Here is a 24,993-nt window from a genome sequence, read left to right as displayed (position 1 = left end):
GAAGTCCCTCTTCTGGATTCATGAAGGTATAAGTGCTGTTGAATTTGCGATTTAGCACAAAGAAGTGTTCGGTACCTTGTGCCACTTACGACCTGCGGCGGGGCTTCAAGACAGTTTGCTGACTTTTTTCCTTTATTAAGTATTTGAAACTTCGGATGGCCTTGCTGTGTGACTGTTGTCTTCATTTGACTGTTGAGATGCCGCACCGCCATTAGAGCGATTGGCTCTTCATGGTATTTTGCGTGCTTGTGTAATGCAGTTCAGGTACTTACTAGAAACGAGGACAATGCAATAATGTCTTCCGCTCCTAAACTGTAATGTCGCTAAATCTAGAGTAACAAAGCAGTTTTTGCAAATTGTGCCTGATCTGAAGTAAAACGCCGACTCCAAGGGATGTGATGGGATCAAAACTCTGACACATAAGCAAGAGACGTGCGCCCTTGCATAGTGCTCAAAATAATAAAGAACTTACCAGCCAACAAAGCGTAGCCTTTGCCTGCACTTAGCTACGGAACACACCTTCATTCTTGGGTGCGAAACGAAGTACAAACAAATGCGTTTTAGTAGAGAGGGCTGTGCTGCACGAACAACATGCACTGTGCTCGTTGTACTAAACTGGGCATTAGTGGGGAGCTTACTAATTGGTTTGCCTGCCCGTATATTTTTTTCATTGCAGAGTACCGTTATGTGGATACAAGAAGGCACAGTGTTGTGTGCCCGTGTGCTAGATGCTACGTGCAAGAAGCCGCTAATGTTCAGAAAGCTTAGAGGCACTCGAGCTGTCCCTCTCCCCTAGTAAGAAAACTGAGATATTCGAGGGCAGGCCGAGTCGGGAACTCTTAAAAAAATACTCAGCATAACCTCAAGTTTTCATCGAGTTTGACGTTGAATCTCTCGCTCCGGGGACCCTAGATGGAGCGTTGCACTCACGGTGAGCAAGTGGGAGACTTCTCAGGGAAAGCCTTGGGGGCGCAGTTGGGATACCCGCCGAAGACTGCAGCCTTCCCATCTGGGAATGGATTACAAAACGTTCGGTCCCAGCAACCTCGAGCTTTGAATACTGGAGAGCCGGTTGAAATGTCAGTGGGCTGGTTGAAACGGTTTCCACACCCCGCAAACCCACTGCCTTTTGCCTCAGCATTTTCTGGGGGCTTGCAGTTAACGAGGTGTGGCACACTGAAACACTGGCCCGATCTTGGTTTGGCGAGTTGGGACCAGAATGGCATTAACGCTGCTGCTGCCATACAAGACTGTGCTTGGGGGGCTTTACGCACCCATGCCAGGAGAGGCCACACAGAGCATTGAGTCTCGTGGGAAATGTATTGCTGGACGGGCACGATGACGGAGCGGCCGGCGAAACACAACAAGCCTAGAACTCCTGCAAGCAAATCTGCTTTGAGGTGCCACCTTTGTGCCCATGAAGCAAGCATATGAAATGAAACGGGAGACGGGACCGAAGTAACGACGAAACAGGGGCTCCGCCGCACAGACACTAAAAACGCGCCGAGCCTTTATACGACATCCCCCTTCCACAACAAGCGGGACAGAACACAGAAACAAAAAACTACTCCATCCACAACACCTACATTCTCGCTGGTGGGCCCAATGGCCCTCCGGAAAGGTATATACCAGTAGCCACAAAGCAACACCGCATATGTAGCAAGCACAGCCCTCAAAAAAGAAAACTGAAAGCATCCCTCATGCATGTGTGCTGATCTGGCTCCAAAATCGCCTCATCTCGCGCAACAGAAGTGGGAGAGTAAGCTGCAGTGGGCGGAAGAAGCACCACCAATATCGCTCATTTTGAACGCAACAACAAACGCATATTTCGTCTGCCCCGCACCCCGGTAGACCGCCTCGTGAACACTGTTCTCCCTCTTGCACCTAAGGTGCAGCTTGGATGCCTGAATTCGCGGCGCCTTAGCGGTCTGACGCCTGGGCGCATATAATGCCCTTGCTCGGTTGCATAGATAAACCCGAGTCAACGGAGGACAAGTGCGGGTGCGTTCTTTCAAGCGCAACTTGATGTTGGCTCGGTCTTGATAGTTGGTAGCAGCATTCCCTCTGAGAAGTCATGAGGCGATGCGGTTTGCTGCCGTTTATATTGACGAACACTACGACGCCTGTTGGTGCTGATGCTGCTGTTGTTGCGGTGGCTCATGGTACAGTTTTGGACGCTGCCGGTGATACTTCCACTCCCGACACACGCCGCATATCCCACAGGATCCCTATGATGGTGTTCGAGCTGCTCAATGTGATTTTGAAGGTGCGGATGCTCCGCGAGCAACTGGCTGTATCGGGGTGCTGTCTTTTGCAGAATGCGGTGCAACATGTACACCTTAGAATGAATTAACTTGCTGTCAGCTACCAAATGCTGCTGCTGACGGCCAGAAAGCAGCAGCTTTCGCTGCACTCGAGAAACTTGGTCAGCAGAGCCAATTGCCGTCTCAAGCGTTGAGTTCAGCTCGGCAGAGGACGGACTGCACAGAAACAGAAAGCACCAGAGACACGCTGAAAAAAGGAAACGCCGAACCCGCTGCATGCACCCGCACCTCCGACATCCCAGGTAGTCCTCAACGGTATTCTACGCAAAATTAAGTGATGCTCTCGAGGCATAGGAAGCGGTCAAAGGTTTTGCTCACTTATCGGTCACAATATCTCGCAGAGACGCACAAAACCTGCCAAGTTCCCTCGTGAGTCTGTCATAATCAGACGCAAATCCCTGTGTCTCTTGCGTTGTGTTCTGCTGCGGAGGAGTACTTGTTATTGTGCCGAAGGTTCCCAATGATCCGTCTTGTGCGACACCACAAGCCAGAGGATTTGGCAGCGAAAAGGGGAAAGAGGGTCCATAGTAGAGCGAGAACCCCCCGGATGGAACAGCTCCGACAAAATTGCTGCTTGCACTATCAGGAGTTGCAGCCAAATTGAGAGGCGAAAAAGACCGACACGTTGAACCTGGGGGCCCCTCGGGGCCGGAGGGGCCCTCTGGCCCCTGGGGAGATTCTATATAAGGAGAGCAAAGGTAAGAGCCAAAGCAGGAGGCTGCGAAAGGCGTAGGGTCCTGTACTCCCGAGAGGAGCTCCCCCGCGCCATCTCCATCTCGAGGGCCCCCCAGAAGATGGAGCGCAGCGGCGCCACTAGGATCGCACCAGCTTTCTGCACTAGCAGAAAGCCTGTCTGTCGCGGCGGGGGTTGCGCCTTGCTCCAGCGAGTTGCTCTGCAGCAACAGCAGGGGCTGCTGCTGGTGCGCTGCCGTAGCTACAGCGTGGTGCCCTGGGAGGTAGGCGTCTGTAAGAAATGGCAAGGAGGGGAAGGGAGAGGGACTAGGAGACACCGCGTGACGAGACAGCGGTCCCTCCATAGCCGATTGCATTTTGCCAGGCGAGCCCAGCCGAACGGCAAGTGGGGTACGTGTTCGCCCCGAAGGCAGCCAAGCCGACGCACTGTAAAGGGGAGAGACGGAGAGCTCCCCAAGTCTACGGGCGGGATCCCACGGGAAGGGGGAGCTCGCGCCGTACTGGAAGAGGGAGGAAATTAATGACTGGTTGGTTAATCAAGGTATGGGGAACGGAAGAATTGGGTCGAGAGAGAGCAGTGCTCTACAATAACTCCAGCTACGGCGCGCTTAGAGCGGTGTTGCTGCCGCACACGATTGTCGTTAGACCCTGACAGACGCGACCAAGGGCATCACTACTGTGCACAAGGAACGCCGAAAACTGAATGAATGATCCCTCGCCGAGAAGGACTCCCGGCAAAACAGGCTCGGCGCAAGCGAGCTTCTGTGAAACAGAGTGAATATAGGAGGAGGCACACTTGGAAGCAGTGGTCAAGAATAGGGGTGCGGGCTGCACCCATACACTTGAAGGGAGACAACGCGGAGGGGGCCGCCACGGAGTAACTCGCCCCGCACGATGGACATCTAGAGGAAGTCAACAGGAGGGGAAGGACCCCCGAAGACTGTAAGACACAAAGCACTGCTTCTGGAGCGCAAGTTGGCACGTCCGAGGCAGGGATAGATGAGCTAAGGTACCAAGACAGGCAACAGGAGAGGGCGAGGTGAGTCAGTAGAGGATACCACGAGGCCTGCGCGCCACACCGCTAGAGACCCCTCGGAAAGGCAGAAAGTGGGCAAAACAGATTGTGGGGCCTCATAGACGGGACCATTTGGCGAGGTTTATATGCCTGTGCTGCTACCCCCTCAAGGAGTCTGCCGAGCTTGTACTGCCGAACCCGCTAGGAGAACCTTCGGGCGTGCCGTTGCATCCTAGCCAGAGGCAGTCAGTGGAAACAACCACAAAATAAAAAGGGAGAGGCAGTGGACGTCCAATCAGATAGGCGGAAGCAGCTGTGTGATTCATCAGGTCCGGTAGGCGCGAGAAGGAGCGGCTGCTGCCTAGGAGGCACCCCTTCTCGCTTAGTGGGGCACAAGCACTTCCCAGAGAGAAACCTTAAACCCCAGACTTTTAATCCTAAATTCCGTCAACCAAAAGACGGGAAGACCTTTGTTAAAGACCCTACTAGCACAGTAATGGCTCCTCGCTAGAGGAATCCTACCCCTCTCCCTCGGAGGCGAGAGCCGCCCCTAGCCTGAAATGGCTATACAACGCACCTCATATGCAACTGTACAAGACTCGGCACTAACGACCGCTTTTTAAGTCATGACATGCCTGTTTGTTCGGTATGTAACGCGCCTATCGCCTTTTCTGGGGTTCAACAGCAACATCGACCAGTACTTCCTCGGTTGCTGGTGCTGGTGTCCGATGAGCAGCAGCTATTACAAACAACTGACGCGTACTATCCGAAGACGCCATGCCCGTCTATGTTTCAAAGACAGTAACGGATGCTACTTAATTTAATCATAATAAACAGCTGAATAGCGTGCATTGAGAACGGGCGGAACCCGAAAAGGAAGGTGCAGGGGCAGCTCTGGCCTGCTCCTCTACCACATTACTTCCATAGCAGAGTTTCAGCCGACGATACGGCATTCTGCGCACTTCCAGATGTCAATACACATATTTCGTGCACATTAGACTTGTTACACTTAGTGTCAACGGGCTATGTGCGAAAGCTTTTGGGCGTCGGAGTAGCCGCTTCTCCTCTGGGGGACATGCCAGCTCCTAGCTGCTGCCTGTGTGCCTAGCCCACTTGCGGAGTTTCAGATTGGAAGGCTTCGCGAGCTAAGCCTATTTTTCCGCTGTTTACGATTAAGGAGGCTATGGATACTCACAGAGAAAGCCATACCCCTGAGACTCGCGATCGCTCACACAGCTCTGCGAAGACAGAACCCAAAGAAACGGGTTTCTGTGTGCTGCACCGGGGTTCATGCTTTGCGGTGACAGTCAGTGTCTCTGGTACTTAAGGAAAATTACCTAAATGGATGAAGACAATACATGTCTTCATCCATATCACAGCTCCACACGACTCGAGTTTGCGAATGCATGCACTTACAGCGTACATGCACCCCATAGTGGATAGTACAATTTTCCATTTACCAACAAAAGAATAAATGAAACTAAAAGCAGGACTAAAGTCTGGAAATCTTTGCACTATGATTGTGCGCACTCCAGACGCTAGGGGCTGAGAGCGTGCCTGTGTTTGTAAAGCTAACGTAAGGGCCTAAGCTGCATTTTAACACTACCTACTAAGTTATTGATATGGAGCTAACAATTACTGAAGGACAGACTAATTAAATTTGTTTGTTCGTACAATTCATTTGTTCCCGTGTAGTGTCACCTGGGTGCCCTAGGACGCAATGTTGTGTGCCGCTGGGCAAGACGCGACAAGCAACCTGTGGATGCTGGAAGTGCGCAGAGACTGCAGCTACGCTCACTGCAGCTGAATCTCTTTCCCAATCATGGCAGGTGTGAAATACCCGGACAGTAAAAAACCGAAAAGTTCCTTTTAAAACCTTCACGAATTGAATTATCAAGTTTGTATTGACTGTAGAGCTAAATGCCTTTCTCCGGATATCTTAGAGAGAACGTTGCTATTGGTAGGACTGCGTGGTTCGATTGAGCTTTTCCCCGCATATCCAGTGGATGCAGATGCATTGGGATGTCGGGCTTTCCCGCAACATCTCTCCGGCCTCAATCAAGTTATGCGGGAATTCAGTGGACAGACTTCTGTGGGAACAAAGCGTGGGAGAACACATTTGGTGGCGGAGCCTGAAGGTGGCACAATGCCTGTTGGGGCGGTAGAGACCGGACCACAAGCTGGTGCGAATGCCCTAGCTCCAAAGGTTGTAGAGCGGCATGATTTCCCCTCCGATAAAATCGTTATGGTTTGGCGGACGTGGTTACGCCGGCGAGAAGTTAGAGTCCGCAAGGATGAGCAAGTATTTCAAACTTTTATCGGCTGGTTTAGACATACGCACTTCATAACCCCGGGAAAAAAGTATGTGTTCCTTGCTGCATGCTTGTTCTATGGAAATATATTTGAGCGGTGGTTCTAATCCTGTGAGGAAGTGGCCTTCTCGACAGAAACACTACAGTTGCAGCCTCCATATAAGCCCAGCAAGTCGGTTCATGTAGATCTTAGCTGAAAACTTTAGGAGAATCGAGAAAGCTAAAGAAGGGGACTCCATGAATCGATGGGTAAAGTCAATAATGGGAATATTGAGAAATTGATGGTTTGGCTTTCCCTAGCCACAATGGAGACAGACACCTGGCTTTTCAGTGGGTTCTCTATGGTATACCCACAGGGTCACGTGAGGTGGTATCAGCGAGTAGACAAACAACCAGTAAGGCTTCCGCAAGTAAAGCAATACCTGCAGTTGTACGTGCGAATGAGCCGAACTCCTGCGTTTTGGGATTAAAGAACGAGCGAAGTTGGGACCTCGAACTTTGAATGTCGAGGCTGTGCCGTCAGCCCTTGCCCACACTCAAAAGGTGGACGATAAAAGAAGACCTGAGGGAGCCTCGGCCGGGCTTCTAAACCATCCCCAAAAAATTGAGCAAAGGGAATCGGCCGCTGGAACCAGGATGCTTGGCAATTTAAGATGGCGCATCGAGAAACGGCAAGCCTCCACGTAGGCTGTGCGCACTGAAGTAACTACAAAGGACGAAGCCGCATTTGGAAATCCAACCCAACGAAGGTCAACTGTGAGCGAATACAAGCCCAGACTAATGTCACGAGTTGCTAACTTTGCTTGCCACTGAATGAGAAGTTGATTTGGTTTCCGAGGAAACGACGCAGAAGTGCACGCTGCCGTTTCATTCGTTAGCGCTGTATTCAAGATTCGTACATTCTGACACGTTGCAGACCACATCGATTAGCAAGACCTCTGCAGCTGGATGGTACTTCAAATCAGAATTGTTTTCACTCAGCATGGTAACCCTTGATTTCTTTGGTGAGCCAGCGCACTATGGCGTACTCCTAGGTATGCCACGGGCGACCCAGTGAGGCCTCAGGTGCGCGCTGTGGAGTTTAGTATACCAGGAAGCACTGGGAAGCAGTATGTTTAAGTCTCCAACAACTTTCATTTGATCTAAGGTGAGCCAATTTGACTCGGTGCCTTAACAAAGAGAAGCGGAGTCCCTACAAGGGTGGCTCAACAGTGCAGTATAAGAAGACGGTTTTGAGCTTGCTTTCCCTTTTGATGTCTACGGAGATAGTTCTATATCAAAGAGTTTTACTGACCCTTGAAGAAAAGGAATCCTTGGATATCAGGGAGAAGCCTACTGCTGGGATGACAAGTGACAAGCTCTCACCAGGCGGGATAGTTGCTGGGCATGCAGCTCACCGTATTTTGTTACCTTCCAGGCCAGTGGCAAGCTATGATCCTTGCTATGGAAAGGTACCTCAGCATGAAGAACAGTCTGATCGGCAGGCTGATAATTCGTTGGGAAAAGGCAAAGTGCAGGAACTGACTTGCATTTTGGGACACAATCCGATGTTGTGCTTTCAAACGGGATCAAAGTTGGCGCATGTGTGTTCACCGCGAGCCCCTGGACATATTTACTGGCAGGCACCAGATTCGTACGCCTCCTATTGGCGAGCAATTCTAAAACCTACGCGGATCAACAGTCTACCCAACATCGGCCTTCAAAGGCAGCTCTTTACATACCCCCACTCACTCTGATAAGTAGCACAGAGCGGCGCTCCACACCCGCAACCTCCAATATACCTGTGCGCCGCCTAGACTTGTCACTACCCCAGTTAAACTGCAGTGTCAGGTTGATACAAATCGTTTTGACCCCACCAAGGGCTGGATGGCTATCTACATGAACGTTACCCCAGTATTTAGCCAATTTGTTAGTGAAAACGCTGAAGAGCATCTACGGCGTGTGCTTAAACGGCTACGGAACAGGCAGTGGCACGTGAAAGCGTGCACGAGCTTATCTTCGTTACAATAAGTATGCTGATGGGACTTTACGACACCATAAAGAGCTTTCAGGACATTAGTAAGTCCCTACAACATGTTTGCCAGATTGGATGTCCTGGCAAAGTATATCGGGCATCACCAACATGGTCGCCGACGCGCCATCGCGAAGCCCTAGTGATTCATCGTCGTACAACGCAACAGCTCTTGTCTGTACTGAGTCATGGCTCCTATCCAAATAGTGTAACTCTCATGCAGTTGACAGCAATGCATTCTCTATTATTGCCAAAATCCAGGATGACAAAAGGGTGAAACACTACCACGTTGGGGATGGCCCTCGGTAGTTCATAACAAAGCGGCGACTCCGCCGTACGTACTTCAGGAGTTTTTCTCTGCAATGCCATGTTACGCAAAGGGTAAGCTTATGTTTATCCAGGCAATTGTGGGTTTGTGGTACGAGTGAAAGCTCTTGCGTGCTTCTGGTGACCTAGGATAGGTCTCATGGCAGAAGGATGTGCACGGCCATGCCCATGTTGTCAGCACCTAGGCCCGCGCATTGCCCCTGTAGCCAGCTGTGTGCAAAACCGTAGAATTCCTGAAACGATCTGGACTATGATCACTGCGGACTTTAATGTTGGACTGCCGGAGGGCAAGACTCAAAATAGCGATACTTCGACGGCAACAGAGTCAGCAAATATGCCCATCTCAAACCTTTCTGTAGTTTTGTCACGGATCAGAAGGTTGTTGCTTTCCCTAAACTTACATTTAGACCGTTCAAGGCACCCCCAAGAGTATTATTACTCATGAGAACTCGAAGTTCAGTAGTGCCTTGGGGTTTGCCTTCATGGCCCGCCTGCGCATTGCCAAAATATAACAACCGCGAACCATCCTGAGGCAGATGGCCAGAAAGGGCGCATCAACTGCACTGGTTTGCTGTACGTGTTACTCTACGTGATCACATAAATCCAATCGCTCGTCTTGACTCTTTCCTCCTGCGCAATAACTAGGTGATATAACAGTACAGCGTTTACCTGTTGCTTTTCCGCATCCCTCTTCTACAGTGAGTGGCCCCTTTCCGATTCTGAGCCTAAACCTGGTGGCCTGGGGTCAGCAGTTATCCTTAGCGGCGGTGGAATTCTGAAAGCAGGTGGCTAGCGTACCAGCAGGCTTCATGAGGTGCATCGTCAGGCAGTCAGACGAATAATTTGGGGGCTAGGTGGCTAGGACCATTTGCCATCCTTTCACGAGTCAATGTATTTTCTTCCTGTATCGAGTTCCCCCCAAATGGAGGCGCGATTCGCTCTTTCTCCAAGTTTGGTCTGTAAAATAGCTGCCCTCTCGTTTAGGTGCTGCTCAAAATGTACTCAGTTTTTATTATTACGGTGTTCTATGCAGTCAGATTTGCCCAGACGCACTAATCGGTAAGTGGCCTCAACCTTTTTGAGCCTACTTTTGGCTTGAATTCGGCTTCACCGTATAACTTGGTTCTATTTGTATGCCGAGCCTGTTTACGAGGCCCAGAGAAACTGCTGAACTAGTGTGTATTTTGACTTTCGTTACGCCTCTAATTGCGTTCTGTCTTCTCGTAGAAGGAGGCCAATACAATTCAAGCCTCTGACAACAAGCCATGGGACCCCCACGGCCGTGATGGTTCGGCATCTTGTCCGTCGTTGACCTGTAAGTCTGCCTATCGTTCAGTTGGCGCACACAATTTCTTTCTCATTTGCACTCTTTCCGCGTTCCTGCCTGCCTGTGGAGTGGCAAAAGAACAGGAACACCCGTGCTTTCCTGCATGCAATTGGCCTCAGTGTATCCGTATGGAACACTACGGCATGAATTTCGACATTGGACGGGGGCAGATGTCAAGAAGACGCAAGGCTGTGCTTTTGTGCTCGATGCTATTGTAACTAGTAGAGAATACTCGCTCCTCTAGCGCCAAGAGTTGTGAAGCTCAGGGAAAAGGGAAGACGGGAGCTCATTAAAAACGTTCACAGTTCGTATTTAAGAGAGAGCTAAAGGTACTTCTCCGAAGGCCTCAGATGGAGCATTATAGTGGGCGTGTTGAGACGGCGCAGTTACGCAGACCTTCTCTGTTCTTTCTTCTTTGCATTGGAACACTGAGGTACACGCCAAGGGAAAAAGTGAAATCTTTTAGAAAAATAAATATGCTAAATTAAGTTTGTACTGAGTCTGAAGTTAGGTATTCCCCTATGGACACACTCGGTGGGGCATTACACTAAGTATAAATGCAGATCTCCGCTGGTTTCCTGACCTCTCCCCTCAGGGTCCCGAACTGAAGGCAGAGTGGCAGCTTGGGTGCATCTTGCTGCATTCGCGTGGCACTCTGAGCATCCCGAAGTGTTTCTTTACAGCATTTAGCACACATTGATACCTATCTTACAGAGCCAACGCAATTCTGCAATAATGCATATGGAAAGCCAAATCACAAAATGAATTCTCACTAATTTTTAAACAATGTAGCTAGCGTAGTAGAAAGTGTCTAATTGTAGCTTACGCCGTTACATACGGCAACCTGTTAGCATAGCGATCCAGGCTGTACGGGTCTTTGGCCTGGAGTGAGACCTGATTCAGGGAAAGGGAGATTTAAAAGCCTTATTACATTGTTATTTCCTTCTAAACCTTGATCCTGGACTAGTCTGGACCTAGCTATGGGCCAGCCGAGTCCATTGCTCTGCAGCGCCTGCTGCCGGTGCAATCTTCCCCAGTGACCCACACCAAATGAATCTCTCGTTTCCGCTTCTCCATGTCGAAGACTACCATCGGGTCCTTGCGTTTATATGCTGGACAGTAGAGAGCTTTGGAGCCTCCAGACAAGCCAATTTTTGCACCGGCTCTGGGCGTTCTACTAGGAGTACTGCAAAGCAGGTACGCTCGTATTCCCAGCACACGCCTGAGTTTCAGGAACCATATTACAGAAATTTGCCCTGCAATTAGAATGCTTTGGGGTGACAATTAAACTGAAGGAATGCTGCATCGTGCATAAGGTGCCATTTCTGTCCACTGGAGGGCTGGCAGCTGCGGAGCGGCGGCATGCGCTGTGACCCCTTCTGCGGTTTATGCCAAAATGGGCTGCTCGAGAGAGTTTAAGGGAATCGTAGACATGAAATCAAAGGAATTATCTTTCCATAAGACGGGAAACTCATGAGCTGTGCGGAACACGATATCTGTAATTTCAGTAAGCATCTGTTGCTCTGGGAGGAGGCGTCCGCATGGGTTTCTTTGTGCACAATATTGCGCGCGACCACCACTTTACCGTATTTATCTTCTGTATGCAGCCTTCTGGAAGAGCGCTATTTTAATCCTTGCGCTGGGGGCGCGCACACAGGTGCTTGCCTTCCCGCTGTAATTGCCGTTTTCTGCAGGCCTAGCAACTTACCAATGAGAGTTGGATTTGGTTAAGGCAAATCCAGTCCTTCCAGCGGAGGGTGTCGCACCAGCCAGCGGCTTGGGAGCCGTTAGGCGCGGCGATGACCCTCCCTCCCCTCTCGGCGGCGTACCCGCTGAGCCAGACAGGCACGGGTATAGTGGTGGGCATCATTATTGTATTCCTCTTCCACGCCAGCCTCTTCATCGGCGCGTACTACTTCTTCGCTACACACCTTTATCGTGACTATGAGGTTCAGCGTCGCTCTGTACAACACCTGTTCTGTGCCACTTTTACTGCTTGCGTTTCCATGTTGCAGCTGTTGATCCTGGAGCTGCTGCATATATTGAACCCGCATATCCGACGCTTTGTGTGGAACTTAGACTTAATCTGTGTACTTTTGTTGCTTTACATAGTGATCCCAGTGTCCATTATTCACAACGCCTTGGCCCCAAGCGCTGATTCTTTTCGTATCGCCGACTGGGCAGCGAAGTTCCCGCAGATGCAGCGCCTGCAGACACGGGCGGCTGCTCTTTCCCGCCTCACAGCAGTCTCTAACTTTGGATCCTCTGGGAGCAGCGGCATCCTGTCGAAGCTCGGCAGGCTGTCTCCCCGGTGGCGCGAGTGGGTTGCAGTAGCGGCTTGCAGCGCTGTGGTGCTGCCCTTACTGTGGTTCTGCTTCTGCCAGTCCGGGCGACTATTGCATCTAAACTCAGACAGTCTCTCCCTTCTGTCCTACACGGAGCGCTTGCTGGCGTATGTAGGTGTTTGCGGAGTTACTGTTGTTTCCGCCCTGGCGGGCTTTGGAAGTGTGAACTACCCCTATAGGAACGTAGCCACTTTCTTGTATCCGACCACCCAAGCAGAAGTCGCGTGCGTAGAACAGCGGCTTCTGCACACTTTGAACCTCGTTAGTGAAAAAAAAAGGGCAAGACTCCACTTGCAAGCGTCTCTGAACCCCGCACGCGCTCGCTTGTGGCCGACGCCAACTTCGGGAGTTCTTTCACCCCCCCCAGGATCCAACCGCCCCTCCTCCTTTTCTCTTGATCCATCGACCTCACGAAGAGGCCGGAGTGCTTCACGCAGGCGCTATGGGGGCCTTGGGGGAGAGATTACGAGTGCCTCGCGCAGGGGGGCAAGTGGAGGTTATTCGGGTAGCCGAGAGGAAATTGACGGATCGACTCTGCGGGGGGGAACAAAAGGTCCGAACGCGCCCACAGAGCCGGAAGGCCAGGCGGAAGGTCAAGCACTTGCTGGCGTGCGACAAATACTGTGGCGATGGGTACCTAGATGGCTCAGTGAGTGGCTGGACAGGATCCGCGCGTTTGTAACAGGCAGGCGGCTGGAACAACAGTGCCAGAAGCTGCAGAGCGAAATAGAAGCCTTAGAGGAGCTTTCTCGCGAACTCTTTGTTGGTTTAGATGATCTTGTCCACTCTCGAGCGCAGGCCCTCTACGGGCGCACCTGGCTGGGAAGATTCAACAACTTGCTGGGTTGGGGCATGACGGCAGTATGCGTTTACCGCGTTTTCATGAGTGCCGCAAATGTTTTGCTAGACCGCGTGAGTACCACAGATCCGGCCACCAGAACTTTGGAATTACTTTTACACCTGCTGCATGTGCCAGTGAACGTCACACTGATGACGCCATATCTGTCGCTGGTGCTTTTGGGGTGGATTATTGCTCTGACAATCCGTGGGTTCTTCGAAAAACTCCTCACTGTTTTTCGCTATATGTCCACGGCCGTGTCAAGCAATGTGTTTGCTTTGGTGATGTCTGAAGTTATGGGGATGTACTTCTCCGCCTGCCTTCTCCTTACTCGAGTTTACCTTCCTCAGTCCTATCGCGACGCCTTGGCTCAGGTTCTCGCGCCGTCTCTTGATTTTAGGGCTTTCCATCTTCATTTTGATCGCGTGTTCGTCCTCTCTTCCCTTGCGTGCGCAATTTCTATTGCGATTACCCACCACCGCACTGCGGAAAAACTCAAAAGCCTCTGAGGAGGATTTAACCCCAAGAAAATTGTATGCGCAGCTTTTATCCTGATCTTGCAGCATTACAGCATGGGCAGTTGGTGTGCATCTGCTTCAGCGCCCTACTACCTTCCTTGAAAGTGAGCCCCCGTACATACTGTCTAGAGAGCACAGAGCCTTTTCCTAATGTGGCAGTGCTTGATCTCTTGCTTGGATTTTGCTCCTGGGACGAGGGAGTGACTCTGCTGCTAGAGGCCTAGTAGTTTTATGGCGTAACGCGAAAGCCCCGAAGAGTTGAAGAGTTTTGTCAAGCCTCATCAACTTGTTCGCTACAGAAGGCGGAATATATGAGCAGGAGAGTTGGTTTCGCCGGGCTTTCTGTTTTAGAGCTCTTCACTATTCCACGACGGGTAGCTGGAATGCCAGCATAGAGGCGATGAGCCGATTTATAAGGTTCAGTGGTGCATTTTTGCAAATCTCGAAACGATACCTACGCCACCCTGCCTGCATCTCGCTGTGAATAGTTACAATAAAGCAAGCCCAGTTTCACAGAGTGAGAGGCACACTACGGGCCGGATAAAAGGAGCCTTCCGGCAATGAGAACGTCAGTTACTAACGAAGACGCCTAATTTGAGCATAAAAGGTATGGAGAATGTTACGAGGCTGACAGCCGCAGTTTACCGGCAGTTCCTCCCCACTCGCCAAACTTTACATTATACATTATTCTGTCGCGCCGCTACCGAGTTTCGATACCCGGCCTGCGTTTGGTGAAGTGGTTGCGCCGTTTGTAGGCAGGACATCAGGAGTCGCAGTGCCCTGGATGGCACCTTCTAAAGGGCCCACTTGTTCGCTGACACTGAGAGCCGGAGATTCGCTCTCGCTCGGCGAGCAGCTGGGTGATGAAAGCGCAAAATCTGGGAGCTTGAAGGACACGAATTCGGTGGTTCCTTGGGGTTCCCAGAGTGTCGGGAGTCGGCGATTCATGTCTCTGTCCAAAGGATCCACAAAGGAAGGGGTTTTAACCAACACGGCAGGACGATCAGAAGCATGCACTCTACTTTGGTGCCTTGTCCAGAAGGAACCAAAGCTGTGCCTGTGACGGAGGGCGTCTCTTTCAAGGAGAGCGCGGCCTTCCTGATCCCAAGTAATGTGGTCCTCTGTACGTAACAACAGTTCGCCACTGGGGTGGTGTAGAAATGCTGCTCTCTCCTTGAATGCCAGCAATTTCTCAGGATAACAAAAGAGCTTAATTGCCTCAATCGGGCACTGGACATCAACATTCAGCACCAGATCTGGAAGGTAAAGCATCGAGCGACACACACAACGCAGAAATCCAAACTTGGTTCCACAACCATGGCGGGACGGGCCAGTGCAAAGCAGGAACACGAAATCACTGGGTTCATCCTCCAATGAGTGGACAAAAAACGCGATGAAATTGACTAGTGGGAGGCTCCGTTCAAGGGTAAGCTTTCGTGCATGGAAAATCGTGGTAATCAGGATTTCTCTTGCGTACCGACAATCATTGCAACAGTTCTTGGTAGATTGGCACTCTTATCCCTTTCCAGTATGCCACCCACTTCTGCTTCCTCTTGAGAACAGACCTGTCGATCCGCTTCGTGCTCCCTCTTGTGCTGCACATACATACTGACTTGCGCTGATATGGAGTCTGTGTGCTTCGAAGTACATGGCTTAGCAGTCAACTTTTACCAATACTTAGTCATAAAAACTAAGGCTAAAGCTTTTCTCAAAGTATAGCAGCGATGTTAGCAACATCTTCGGTTCCGTTTATGTTGGTTTAAAAATGTAGTGGCGTAAAACGTACTTTTTCGGCAATCGCTTCCAACGAAGCCTCCATAGAGCTTCTAAGTCGCTGACCCTCGGTCTCCGCTTGTGCTCTTGCTTGTGCACGCAGGGCGCTGGCCCGATCCTGTGCCGCCAGAACTAAGGACGTAGCCTCATCCTCGGCGTTTTGCAGCTGCTGTATCGCTGAATGGCAATTTGCTTGCTTGGCAGGCAACGCCGGCTTGGCTGGGGGCGACGAAGAGCCTGCGCACAAATAGTGGCATGTACTAGTAGAATGAGAGTTCTTGAAGCGCGAACGCCAGAAATAGCTGGAACAAGTCCGTGGGGGACCAAGAGCGCCTATATCTGCTTGTTCGGGCCTTCAGTGGCAGATAGAATAACATAGAACTAGTCCTCAACAGCGAGCCGAGGAAACTAGTCGTGGAGCATGGTGTTTTGGTCTCACATAAGAAAAGCTGACAGATGCTCACTGGCTGTAGATCCATGCCACAACATGCCAATGAGGCTCTGTTTGACTGGTTGGCGAACGACTGCTGGCTCTCAGGTGTGGAGGGTATTCCATCAGAAGGAGGGGGAGAAAAGTCTGTAGTTGCTGTTCTGCCATGAGACACAGCAGCGACGAACTTAGGGGATTCGCAAGCTGAAAGATCAGGGGAACTACCGAGACCTTTGATGGAAGAGCTGCTCAAGCTCTTAGATTCACTTGGCGCATTTCTCCCGCCTGCTTCCCTTTGGAGCTGCTGAAAGCGAATGCCTGCTTGAAGGTCAGTTGAATATGCTAGTGTGGCGCTGTTTGTGGAGACATATGGCAGGTAAGCAGCCCCTAGTGTACTGGCTGCAAACACTGCTGCCCTACGGGGAGCCGACATGCTAGCAATTACAGGGCTCGGGCCTGAAGGGCATGCATTTGGCCGATATACAACATGCTGCGCCGAACGCATGTATTGCGTCCTATGGCTGAAGACTGAAGGGTTGAACAGCTGTGGGATAATGAGCCCTGCATGGCTGGTTGTTCTCGGGCCACCCGCAATGGAGTTTGATTGAACAAGCGGCCGGACGACGCCAGAAAGACGCTGCGAGTGACACTTTTCTGCGAGAGGCACAAATTCTGATGGTTCAAATTGGGGAGGCGCCAAGATGGTAGATGAATGAATCCGGTCTTGGATTGGCTCCGCATCGCTGCCCCTCGATCCAGTGATAGGTTGTCGATTCCCTGTGGAAGCCCCCAAAGGGTGTATTACCGTTCCGGGAGCGCTGACAGGTCCTCCAGAAGGTCTCGTTTGGGGTGTCACTCCCTTCTTCGCCTGAGATCGCCGGCGCGACGACGTACCAGGGATGTGCATCACTCCACTTGCCCGTTTGCTTGTGTCTGCCATCGGGGCCCAAGGTCTATCAGCTGTTTAGGCTAGAGAGCAAGATAAAGTGCTACTATGGGTCAAGACAACATCGACGTTGCAAGCGCAGTCGATTTTCTCCAGCTGCTATGGCGGTTTGTCCGAGTGGTTAAGGAGGTGGACTCGAAATCCACTGGGCTCTGCCCGCGCAGGTTCGAATCCTGCAGCCGTCGTCTTTTTTCCGACTCCTCAACTTCTTTCTCTCGTTATAATTTTGCTAATCAGAAGTACGGATAGGTTATAACAAAGAGGAGGGCGCAAGGGGAGAGGGGGTGTCTTGGCTTCAACAAGAGATGATCCGCCTACATTGTGACCGAGTCTGTCTGCAGAATGGGGGAAAGGCTTCGTCTTTGATCGGAGCCTTCCAGAAGAATTCAAACCAATCAAACATAGAATAAGCAAGGAGCTAGGAACATTTCGCATCGTTTGACACATTCACCGGAAGACTTGGCTGCGGCACCAAGGCGTCGCATGCTCATGACCATATAGCCACTAGAAATGCTGCACATGGCGGCCACCCATTTGGCCATCAAACAAAAAACGATTACAATTTTTCAAAGTACTTCAAGATATAAAATAAGCCGGCTTTTATATGGCACAAGCACATCATATATGTAAGATGAGCACAGCTACTCGAATCTGTGAGCATCAGTCAATGGACGAGTTCGCAGCTCAGTAAAAGAACACCGAGACACTTTCTTTTCTACCGATTAGGTAACACATCCTGCCGACGGTAGACTCCGCTTTGAGCGCTCCGGCAACAGAAAGTGCATGGACAAGCGATAAACAGGAGAAGACTACGAGCAGGTTCAGCTCGCTACTGTTTTTAGTTGGTCACCGTGCTTGTGTCCTGCAGCAATTTGCACAATAAATAACTAGCTTTGTCTCATAGAAGTAAATCCTTTCATTCAGAGTTTTAAACTAGTGATGCGCTGCTCAAAATCCAGCATTCTTGCAGTTCTCCGTATGGGATCTGTGCACCACCTCGCTGCTTCCAAGTGACTTACATCGTATAGGTACTTTCACCAGCTAGCAGCCAGTGGTATAGCCCTACAATCAATAATTCAGTGTAGGCTTTCCTTAATCATTGACCAACACGAATAATGCTTAGGGCTTCCAGGTGCTCAGATTCAAGGGGCACACTGCTACATCTCGTCCAACGCTCGTAGTTAGACTTCAATGGAGTATTACTCGAGCATCTGGCATGCATTATCCAGCGGTGGTAAATTCCCTATCCCTGCTCTTTGCTTCGATGGTAGGGTCACAGTAGCGACCGAAAATGACGTTATCTTCTCACCTGTCGTGTGCGACAATCTGATATATACAGACCCACGCCTGGCCAAGTCATTAGTATTGCAATAAAACGTCCGCCTCAGTGAAAAGAGAGGGGTTCTGTAGAGGGCGCAATCACCGACTACATAAATGCTTCACCTTACCATTGACCATGTTCGTTTCATCTCTTTAGCCGCAAAACTTGGGATCTGTTAGGACATTTAGAGATTGAGGCTAGTGCATACTAAAGCTGTATGAAAGGGTACCGAACATGTGAAACTAACAGCAATGCAGTTTCATATTGCTTAAAAAAAAGGGACTAGTGAGTGCTACTTCAAGGACATTGGCAGGCCAATTGCTGCAAAGTCACGCTGCAGCGAATTCTTATAGACCAGCGTCGTTAGTAATGACAAATAGCATTCTTCTTTCTTGATTTGTATGCGAAAATTCAGCAAAAGATTTCAGGAAACAGAACTAGGTTGTTTCCTGGAGGTCGAAATCCTGTAAATGCTGGACGCTGTCTTAATGAGGAGACGAGCAGTCGAAACGCAAAGTACAGTCGTGAAACAGGCAGTAAGCTCATCTGAACACTACTTTTAGTATAGTATTTATGATATCGAGATGATATTTATTCAGAGCTTTCAAGCGTCCTCAATTATTCTAACCTATTCTATCTGCTGGCAAGACCTGTTTTTTCAAAAAAAAAATAGAAACAAGCACGTCGTTTTGGGCTCGGAGCATCTCCACAGTACCACGTCAACGAAAGCGTTCGATGCTAAGATGCATATCAATTGATAGAGTACCTACTGTCTACAATGCGTGCGCCTACAGTCTGCATTTTTCATCATTCTCGCTACTTAGCGGGTCTCATCCACAGAAACGAAGTACTCCTGAAGGTGGCTCTTGAAGCATCTTGAGGAGCCTTAAAGAGGGCCGCTTCTGGTGTCACCGACCGTTGTAACACACCTTTATGTTGGACTCAGCTAACAGAGAAGGAAGACACTACGCAATCTCGGATCCTCGCTCGCAGGCATCAGTAAGAATGGCGGAGGATACCACGTGTTAGCTTCGGCTCTGCAGTCCAATGGCTTTTCTTTGCGACCCCAGTACTCTCCATGATCTTGTCTTGGCCGTCAGCAGGATGCAATGAGCTGCTTATTGGCTATCACTTAGCTACGCTTGTGCCGACTCTTCTGTGCTTTCTTTTGGCAGGATTACAAGCCCTCGCCAAGCTCCGTCGTTTGTAGTCGTACGCCACATTGCTCGAAGACCCGTTTTCGCTGCAGCTAAGAAGAACAGATTGTAGGAATACACACACATGCAGGCGGTGCTCTTTTGGACTCGAGAGTAGCTCAGGGGAAATTTAAAGCAACATAGGCAGTCTCGTACTTACTCGTTTGCTCTTGTTCCTGAGCATCGTCAGATTCACTGGCTACATTGGACTGAGGATGCTGAGCATCAGAGTTACGTTCGATTTCTTCGTGCACAAGACCTTCCGCCGAGGCTTCTTGAACTTCCCCGTTCTGACCATCAGCCCCTCTCGAAAGTGCACGTGCTGGATCTTCTGTATTTGTAGAGCTGCATGGTAACTCACATGACGAAATGTCGTCCGTGTTTGGTGATGCTACCTCTTCGTTCTGAGTAACCGGATTTTCACAAGCTTTTTCTTCGCCTTCTGCATCTACGGTGCAAATACGGAGCATGTGCTTCTCCTCAACTGGGGAACCCGATCCTGCAGCGTCTGTTGGTTCAAGCCCCTGTTGTGCTTCCTCTCCTGCCATTTTTTCTGTGTAGATAGCATTCTCATCTTTCGCATCCTCAGCATCAGTCGACATACCGCCGCCTATAGCAGAAGGCAGCTTCTGGGTCACAGTCTTCCCTGAAACAGGTGTCTTGCCAAGGGGTGTCTGACAGGAGTAACTTTCCACCATATTTGGTTTACTAGGATCACCATGTGCAAATGCGGCTTCCATGTTTTTGTTGGTGCTATCTGTTTCTGGAGAACTGGTTGACATCACTTGAGGAGGCAGCCGGGAGCAACTGTTTTTTGCAGTGGGTGGCGAAGGCTGCCCACCGTTAGACTTCGATGGCAGAAATCTTGGAAGAGCCGATGCAAGTGAAGCTGGTGCCGAATCAAGGGAGCTGCTGGGTTTGAGATCTGAAGCATTTGGCTCATTCAGCGATTCACGGAACAAAAGGCTGGACTGAGGTAGAATATTAGAGGAAGTTGCTGTCTGAACAGAGTGAGAGTGTGTTCGCTGACAGAGGTTACTACAACTTTCTCCTCGCTGAAGGGGCTCTCGCGCACTTAAGCTGATATTGTTGTGCTCGTCAGATTCCGTGCTGTCCGATACCTTCATGCTAGCAATGGATGATTCCGTTGACTTGTGAGGATATACTGTTTTGCCAGGCGAAGCAGATGATGCAACTGAACTTGGTCGCAATAAGATTCCGGGTATTACATCGTTTACCACGGGTTCTGAAAGCATTTGTTCAGGTAGAATTTCCATGTAAGCGCCACCATACAGCTCGGCCTTCAATGTTTGCAGCTTGTCCCACTGTGCCCGAAGGGTTTGTAGCCGGTTTTCGCGGTCTTTCTCAATAGCTTTAGCTGCTAACTCGAAGCCATACAGAGCGTTATAGGCTGAACTCCTTGCAAAAATGAGAGCTTTACCAACGGCAAAGTCTTCCGTGTTGAGATACTCCGCAAGAACCTGCCAGGATTCCTCGTGGCCATAAAACATGCCCATTTCAAAAAGATGAGGACAGTACTTTGGCAGATCGCTCAATCGCGCCAGCACTGGAAAGCCAAAACTGAGATACACATTCACAATTACAAAGCCTGCAAAAATTCATAGTCTCTCATACTTACCTATGATTCTCATATAAAGTTCATGCGTACGCCTCGCTCGTAAAACCTGCATACCTCTGCCAGTCTTCTACTATCCTTAGCTCTTGGTGCGTCCAGTTAACCAGGCCTGCGGAGAATAAAGACAGAAGTATGAGTCATTATCTGATAAGTTGTGAAGATGTATTTGTCCCATTTCCTGCCAAGACCGAATGGTACTTTGCCAAGTGCATACATACGCGAGTCCGACGACCGTACGACTAGTACGGGCCTTTCCACGAGTTCAGTCGCTAGAGAATCCTTGACGGCGTGAAACAAGCGAAGCGCATAACCGGGATGAATCATGTTTTTGCACATCCTTGTAGCTGATGCCTGCACAGACGTATGTATTACAAAGTTCAACAATTGCTGGGTTATATCCTTCCACTATCCGTCTTTATCGACAAGTGCTTGAAACATGTCGAACTACATAGTGCCCACAGGAACAACAAAACTGCTATTTCGATCGCTTACTGAGCAAAGCAAGCTTTCTATCTTGCTATAAGTATACCCATCAACGGTCCACGAAGCTGCGGTTAGCTCCATTAAGCTCGTGCTCGCCCAGCTTCCCAGCCAGTCGACAAGTAACGACCCGTTGGGCATTACTCTCAAGACTTCTCTTATATATGGCTTTTCGGTCATCCAAGCCATCCACCTTGATACGTCTGCACCAGGAAACAGTTAATGGCTGATCCATGGCTATTGCAGATACAAGGACCCCCAGTCATGAACACAGTGGCCGCGAGACAAAAACTTATACGCTGATACGGATCTTTGATAAGCATCGATGCTCTGCCAACCTGCAGGCTTTCGGGGTTCTTGAGCAAGAAATGGTATAAGTCCGCCATATCTGGAAAAAAGGATCTGCACAAGAAGTTGAGTTTGAGGCGTCCGCCTTATCGATTCCAGGTACGGTGGAAGCTTCACACTGTCAGTCTCCATGATGCGTTGAAGGTTATGAAGGCCGCGAAAAGCAAATGCTAGTTGCAGCACCTGTGAGCCACCGGCAACATTAAGCATCAGTATATTTTTCCGATCGGCTAAGGAAATCTCTTGTACTGACTGGTGGAAGCGGCTTAGCGACACACAAAAGCGAATATTCCATTTGGTTCATTGCCTCACTGTAGAATATCCCAAGCTATAAGCCAAGCAAACAAGCCAGAAAATTTTTGCTTGCAAGGGAATATGATATTTCAGCGCACTAGGTACCTCAAAAGCTCTGCAAGCGAGGCCCCTGAACGACAGACGATCTTTTGCAAACTTCGAGTATGGCGACTCTGTACGCACCCAAAGAATTCACTCTTTTGTTACCGAAGAGATGCTGATGGCTGTTCCAACCAGAACGTATCAATCATTATTTCAAAGTAAATGTAGGCCTCCTACCTTCAATTATTATCTGGAGAGCTTTGCCCTGCGGAGCTAATGGGATCGCTGAGACTAGTTGTTGGAAAGCGCTCTGCAGGAACACCAGGGTCCCCACGCAACAGAAAATTACGCAGTTAGTTCAATTAGTTTGAGAACGTATTCAATATGATTAGTAGGCTCACACGGTGTAACTGACCTGCAAAGATTTATTGGTCAGATTCACGACGTGTTCGAATAGATCATCATAAAGAGCATTTCGTAGGTGACGCAGCACATCTTCTTGATTCCCGGTGCACTGTTGGATCAGCGACTGCACTGATCCTGCCTGTGATCCTAGAAGTATCTCAGTAACATCTGCGTCTTCAGGCCTCAAACTGATGCCTTTAGACAGAATCCAGTAAGCCAAACAAATACGTACTGCAGCCACCGCCTGTAGTAACACCATAACAAATCAAAGCATTTCAGGAAGGATCTGCAGTACTGTAACTCGCTTTGTGCAACAGCACGATTTTTCGTGTAATACTTGCTGACCTCCGCAGTACTGAATCCTAAAGCTGCTTGCAGCTCTTCTGAGACGGCTGAAAGCCCCTTCGAGGTGTGAGAGCCCGTTTTGATGTGCACTGCATCGCCATGTAGCAGAGAGCTTTGGAGAACCTGCAGCGGCAATTTCGGGATTCCTAGGATTTGAGGAGTGGCATAGTCGGACAAAGCACCTGTAGAAAAAGCATGAAAAGATAGAAGGATACACCTTGAATGCGAATGTGTCGAGCTGGTGGATAATTGAGCAGCGGTACCTACGGGTTCTTGATGTGTGTGTGTAGTGTTTTCTTGCTCACATTGAACAATATGAAGAACAATTACAAAGGAGCCCTCATCAGCAGGGGGCCCATCACTTAGCAATGCTCCTGAAAGCGAGATGTTTCTAGCCTTGCCATTACTACAAAACCCGAGACTCCACCTCCACCGACACACAGATGCGTTGTCATATGTATTGGAGACAACTGTGCTCCACATCGTCACAGCCTGTAAAGTAAACAGAAATCGATAGTTGGGTAAGGGCTAAGAAAGGGCAGAGAAATGGACTTTGGTACAGATGGCTGTACGGCCCAGGGGAAACTCAGGCACCTAGAGAGGGTGGCACTTACGTCATAGATGCGCCTGATTCTACTTGCAAACCATGTCTGCTCTTTAACGGTGGATCCGATTACAAGGCCAAAGCCACAAAGAAGTGAGGGTACAGTTCGATCTTTGTCTGTGAACGTCGACACATGTAAATACTCGAGTGCTTGTGATTCTCAGCAACAGGAACCCGAAAATCCATCGTAAGACGTCAAAAAGCCAAATTTATATCGAGAAGCGTCAGTGTACGGCACCTTACTTTGTGGAGGCTCCCCAACCACCAAAATGACCTGGCTCTTCTGATAAAGCAGAAGCTCGCTCCACAAACTCAGGACTGTTGCATACTGCACAGATGGGAGTTTGCCAATCTGCGTGCAGCTAATGCTCGCTGAGGTTCTCTGGCTGCTATCCCATTGCAGGAGATTGGTGGGTGAGTCGTACAGGCCTTTAATTCTGTCAATAGCAATAAGTATACTTTCATTGGCATTCAAATTCGGAGATGCAGTTTGTTGGATATCAGACTCCGTTTGAGAATCGCACAGCGATTCCACAACCGCCTTCGGGCCTAGACTGTAAAAGCAGTTCCCTGTTGAAACGTAGTCTCTCGTCTCGAGGTGAAGTAGCTCAGCATCAACAATTGATTGAGGGAAAAACCATTCTGCAGGGTCTTGCTGACTTGCCCCGAATTCTCCAGCGGACAAAAGAACTCTTTTATCCACCTGCTTTTCATCCCCGAAGCCTAGTGAGCCGTAATAGCTCGCCCTAGACGCATCCGGTGCTTTAATAAAAGACACTGCTGAACGATCCATGAGGAGTGCCTCATCTCTCTCAATAACAGCTGACGGTTTCAGAGGCGCGCCTTTGGACGACTCTGTAGTATCGCCAAAGCCTTGCATGCTGCTTGCCGAGAGATCTGAGGCATCTTCTCTGAGCGGTGGATGCAGTGGGGAAACCTTTGAGCCGGCAACACTTTGGGAGGCTACGATGAGCCTTTGTTTTGTTTCAGAGCTACCTGCGACGTCAAACTGACTAGCCAGCATCCGGAGCTGAGTATCCTTTCTGCTGCCATTCTCCATTTTCTCCATGCCCCTAAAGCCATCCGTTGATGCAACAGTGGCACGCGATCGCGATTCAAATATCTGCAAACCTTCATCATCCTCAGTGCGTGGCGAACTCACAGGCGCTTCTCCAACGCCCACGAACTTTGCAACCACAGGCGGCGGCTTGATCAGCACTGCTGTCTTCACACCTTCAACGCCTTCCTTCTTCTTCTCAGCCTCTCCCTTTCCTGCCGCACCCTCACCCTCAACAACCACTCCCTCCCCCTCGCTCACTCCAGAAGCCGCTTTAGCCTTGACAGCAGGAGGAGGAGGCATCTTGAGGCCAAGTGCCTTAGCAGCAGGAGGCGCCGGCTTGCTCAGCACTGCTGCCTTCACACCTTCAACGCCTTCCTTCTTCTCCTCAGCCTCTCCCTTTCCT

The 24,993-nt window shown here is 49.9% G+C and overlaps 4 protein-coding genes, 1 non-coding gene and 1 pseudogene across 5 annotated transcripts; 3 read left to right on the top strand and 3 right to left on the bottom strand.

Moving 5' to 3' along the window:
• Positions 1–2,011: 2,011 nt before the first annotated feature.
• Positions 2,012–3,373, bottom strand: LOC34623173. The gene is made up of 2 exons (XM_022736303.1): positions 2,643–3,373; positions 2,012–2,480 (listed from the first exon to the last, which is right to left on the bottom strand). The coding sequence occupies exons 1-2, from the start codon at positions 3,371–3,373 to the stop codon at positions 2,012–2,014; spliced, it is 1,200 nt and encodes a 399-aa protein (XP_022587453.1).
• Positions 3,374–7,326: 3,953 nt separating this feature from the next.
• On the top strand, positions 7,327–8,006 carry LOC113146986 (annotated as a pseudogene).
• Positions 8,007–11,808: 3,802 nt separating this feature from the next.
• Positions 11,809–13,701, top strand: LOC34623174 (Golgi pH regulator). Its single transcript, XM_022736304.1, has one exon. It carries the CDS (start codon positions 11,809–11,811, stop codon positions 13,699–13,701), a length of 1,893 nt encoding a protein of 630 aa, XP_022587454.1.
• A 693-nt stretch (positions 13,702–14,394) lies between these two features.
• On the bottom strand, positions 14,395–16,853 carry LOC34623175. The gene is made up of 4 exons (XM_026335967.1): positions 15,893–16,853; positions 15,497–15,720; positions 15,188–15,305; positions 14,395–14,966 (listed from the first exon to the last, which is right to left on the bottom strand). Exons 1-4 carry the CDS (start codon positions 16,851–16,853, stop codon positions 14,395–14,397), a joined length of 1,875 nt encoding a protein of 624 aa, XP_026191752.1.
• A 109-nt stretch (positions 16,854–16,962) lies between these two features.
• Positions 16,963–17,044, top strand: Trnas-cga. Its single transcript has one exon. It is a non-coding gene; the product is annotated as a tRNA-Ser (tRNA).
• Positions 17,045–19,316: 2,272 nt separating this feature from the next.
• On the bottom strand, positions 19,317–24,890 carry LOC34623176. The gene is made up of 14 exons (XM_026335966.1): positions 24,849–24,890; positions 23,774–24,737; positions 23,541–23,647; positions 23,265–23,418; positions 22,927–23,108; positions 22,592–22,825; positions 22,414–22,486; positions 22,240–22,307; positions 21,831–22,023; positions 21,505–21,695; positions 21,231–21,363; positions 21,070–21,121; positions 19,537–20,957; positions 19,317–19,429 (listed from the first exon to the last, which is right to left on the bottom strand). The coding sequence occupies exons 1-14, from the start codon at positions 24,888–24,890 to the stop codon at positions 19,317–19,319; spliced, it is 3,927 nt and encodes a 1,308-aa protein (XP_026191751.1).
• Positions 24,891–24,993: the final 103 nt, after the last annotated feature.

The sequence above is a fragment of the Cyclospora cayetanensis genome, unplaced genomic scaffold (assembly GCF_002999335.1).
Source record: "Cyclospora cayetanensis isolate NF1_C8 unplaced genomic scaffold, CcayRef3 CcayRef3_contig_88, whole genome shotgun sequence".
Lineage (NCBI taxonomy): Eukaryota > Apicomplexa > Conoidasida > Eucoccidiorida > Eimeriidae > Cyclospora > Cyclospora cayetanensis.
The sequence above is the reverse complement of the archived record's forward strand: the minus strand, read 5'-3'. Positions and strand labels throughout refer to the sequence as shown.

Bases quoted from the DNA above. Each gene is read 5' to 3' on its own strand.
- LOC34623173 (XM_022736303.1), bottom strand. From the start codon at position 3,373: ATGCAATCGGCTATGGAGGGACCGCTGTCTCGTCACGCGGTGTCTCCT. The intron at 2,481-2,642 runs GTGAGCAAAACC...GTTTCTGTGCAG, and splicing joins CGAGATATTGTGACCGATAA to TCCGTCCTCTGCCGAGCTGA.
- LOC34623174 (XM_022736304.1), top strand. From the start codon at position 11,809: ATGACCCTCCCTCCCCTCTCGGCGGCGTACCCGCTGAGCCAGACAGGC.
- LOC34623175 (XM_026335967.1), bottom strand. From the start codon at position 16,853: ATGGCAGACACAAGCAAACGGGCAAGTGGAGTGATGCACATCCCTGGT. The intron at 15,306-15,496 runs GTACGTTTTACG...ATGTATGTGCAG, and splicing joins TGGAAGCGATTGCCGAAAAA to CACAAGAGGGAGCACGAAGC. The intron at 14,967-15,187 runs GTACGCAAGAGA...TTTACCTTCCAG, and splicing joins AACTGTTGCAATGATTGTCG to ATCTGGTGCTGAATGTTGAT.
- LOC34623176 (XM_026335966.1), bottom strand. From the start codon at position 24,890: ATGCCTCCTCCTCCTGCTGTCAAGGCTAAAGCGGCTTCTGGA. The intron at 23,419-23,540 runs GTAAGTGCCACC...TTTACTTTACAG, and splicing joins GAATCAGGCGCATCTATGAC to GCTGTGACGATGTGGAGCAC. The intron at 21,364-21,504 runs GTAAGCGATCGA...ACGTCTGTGCAG, and splicing joins TAGAAAGCTTGCTTTGCTCA to GCATCAGCTACAAGGATGTG.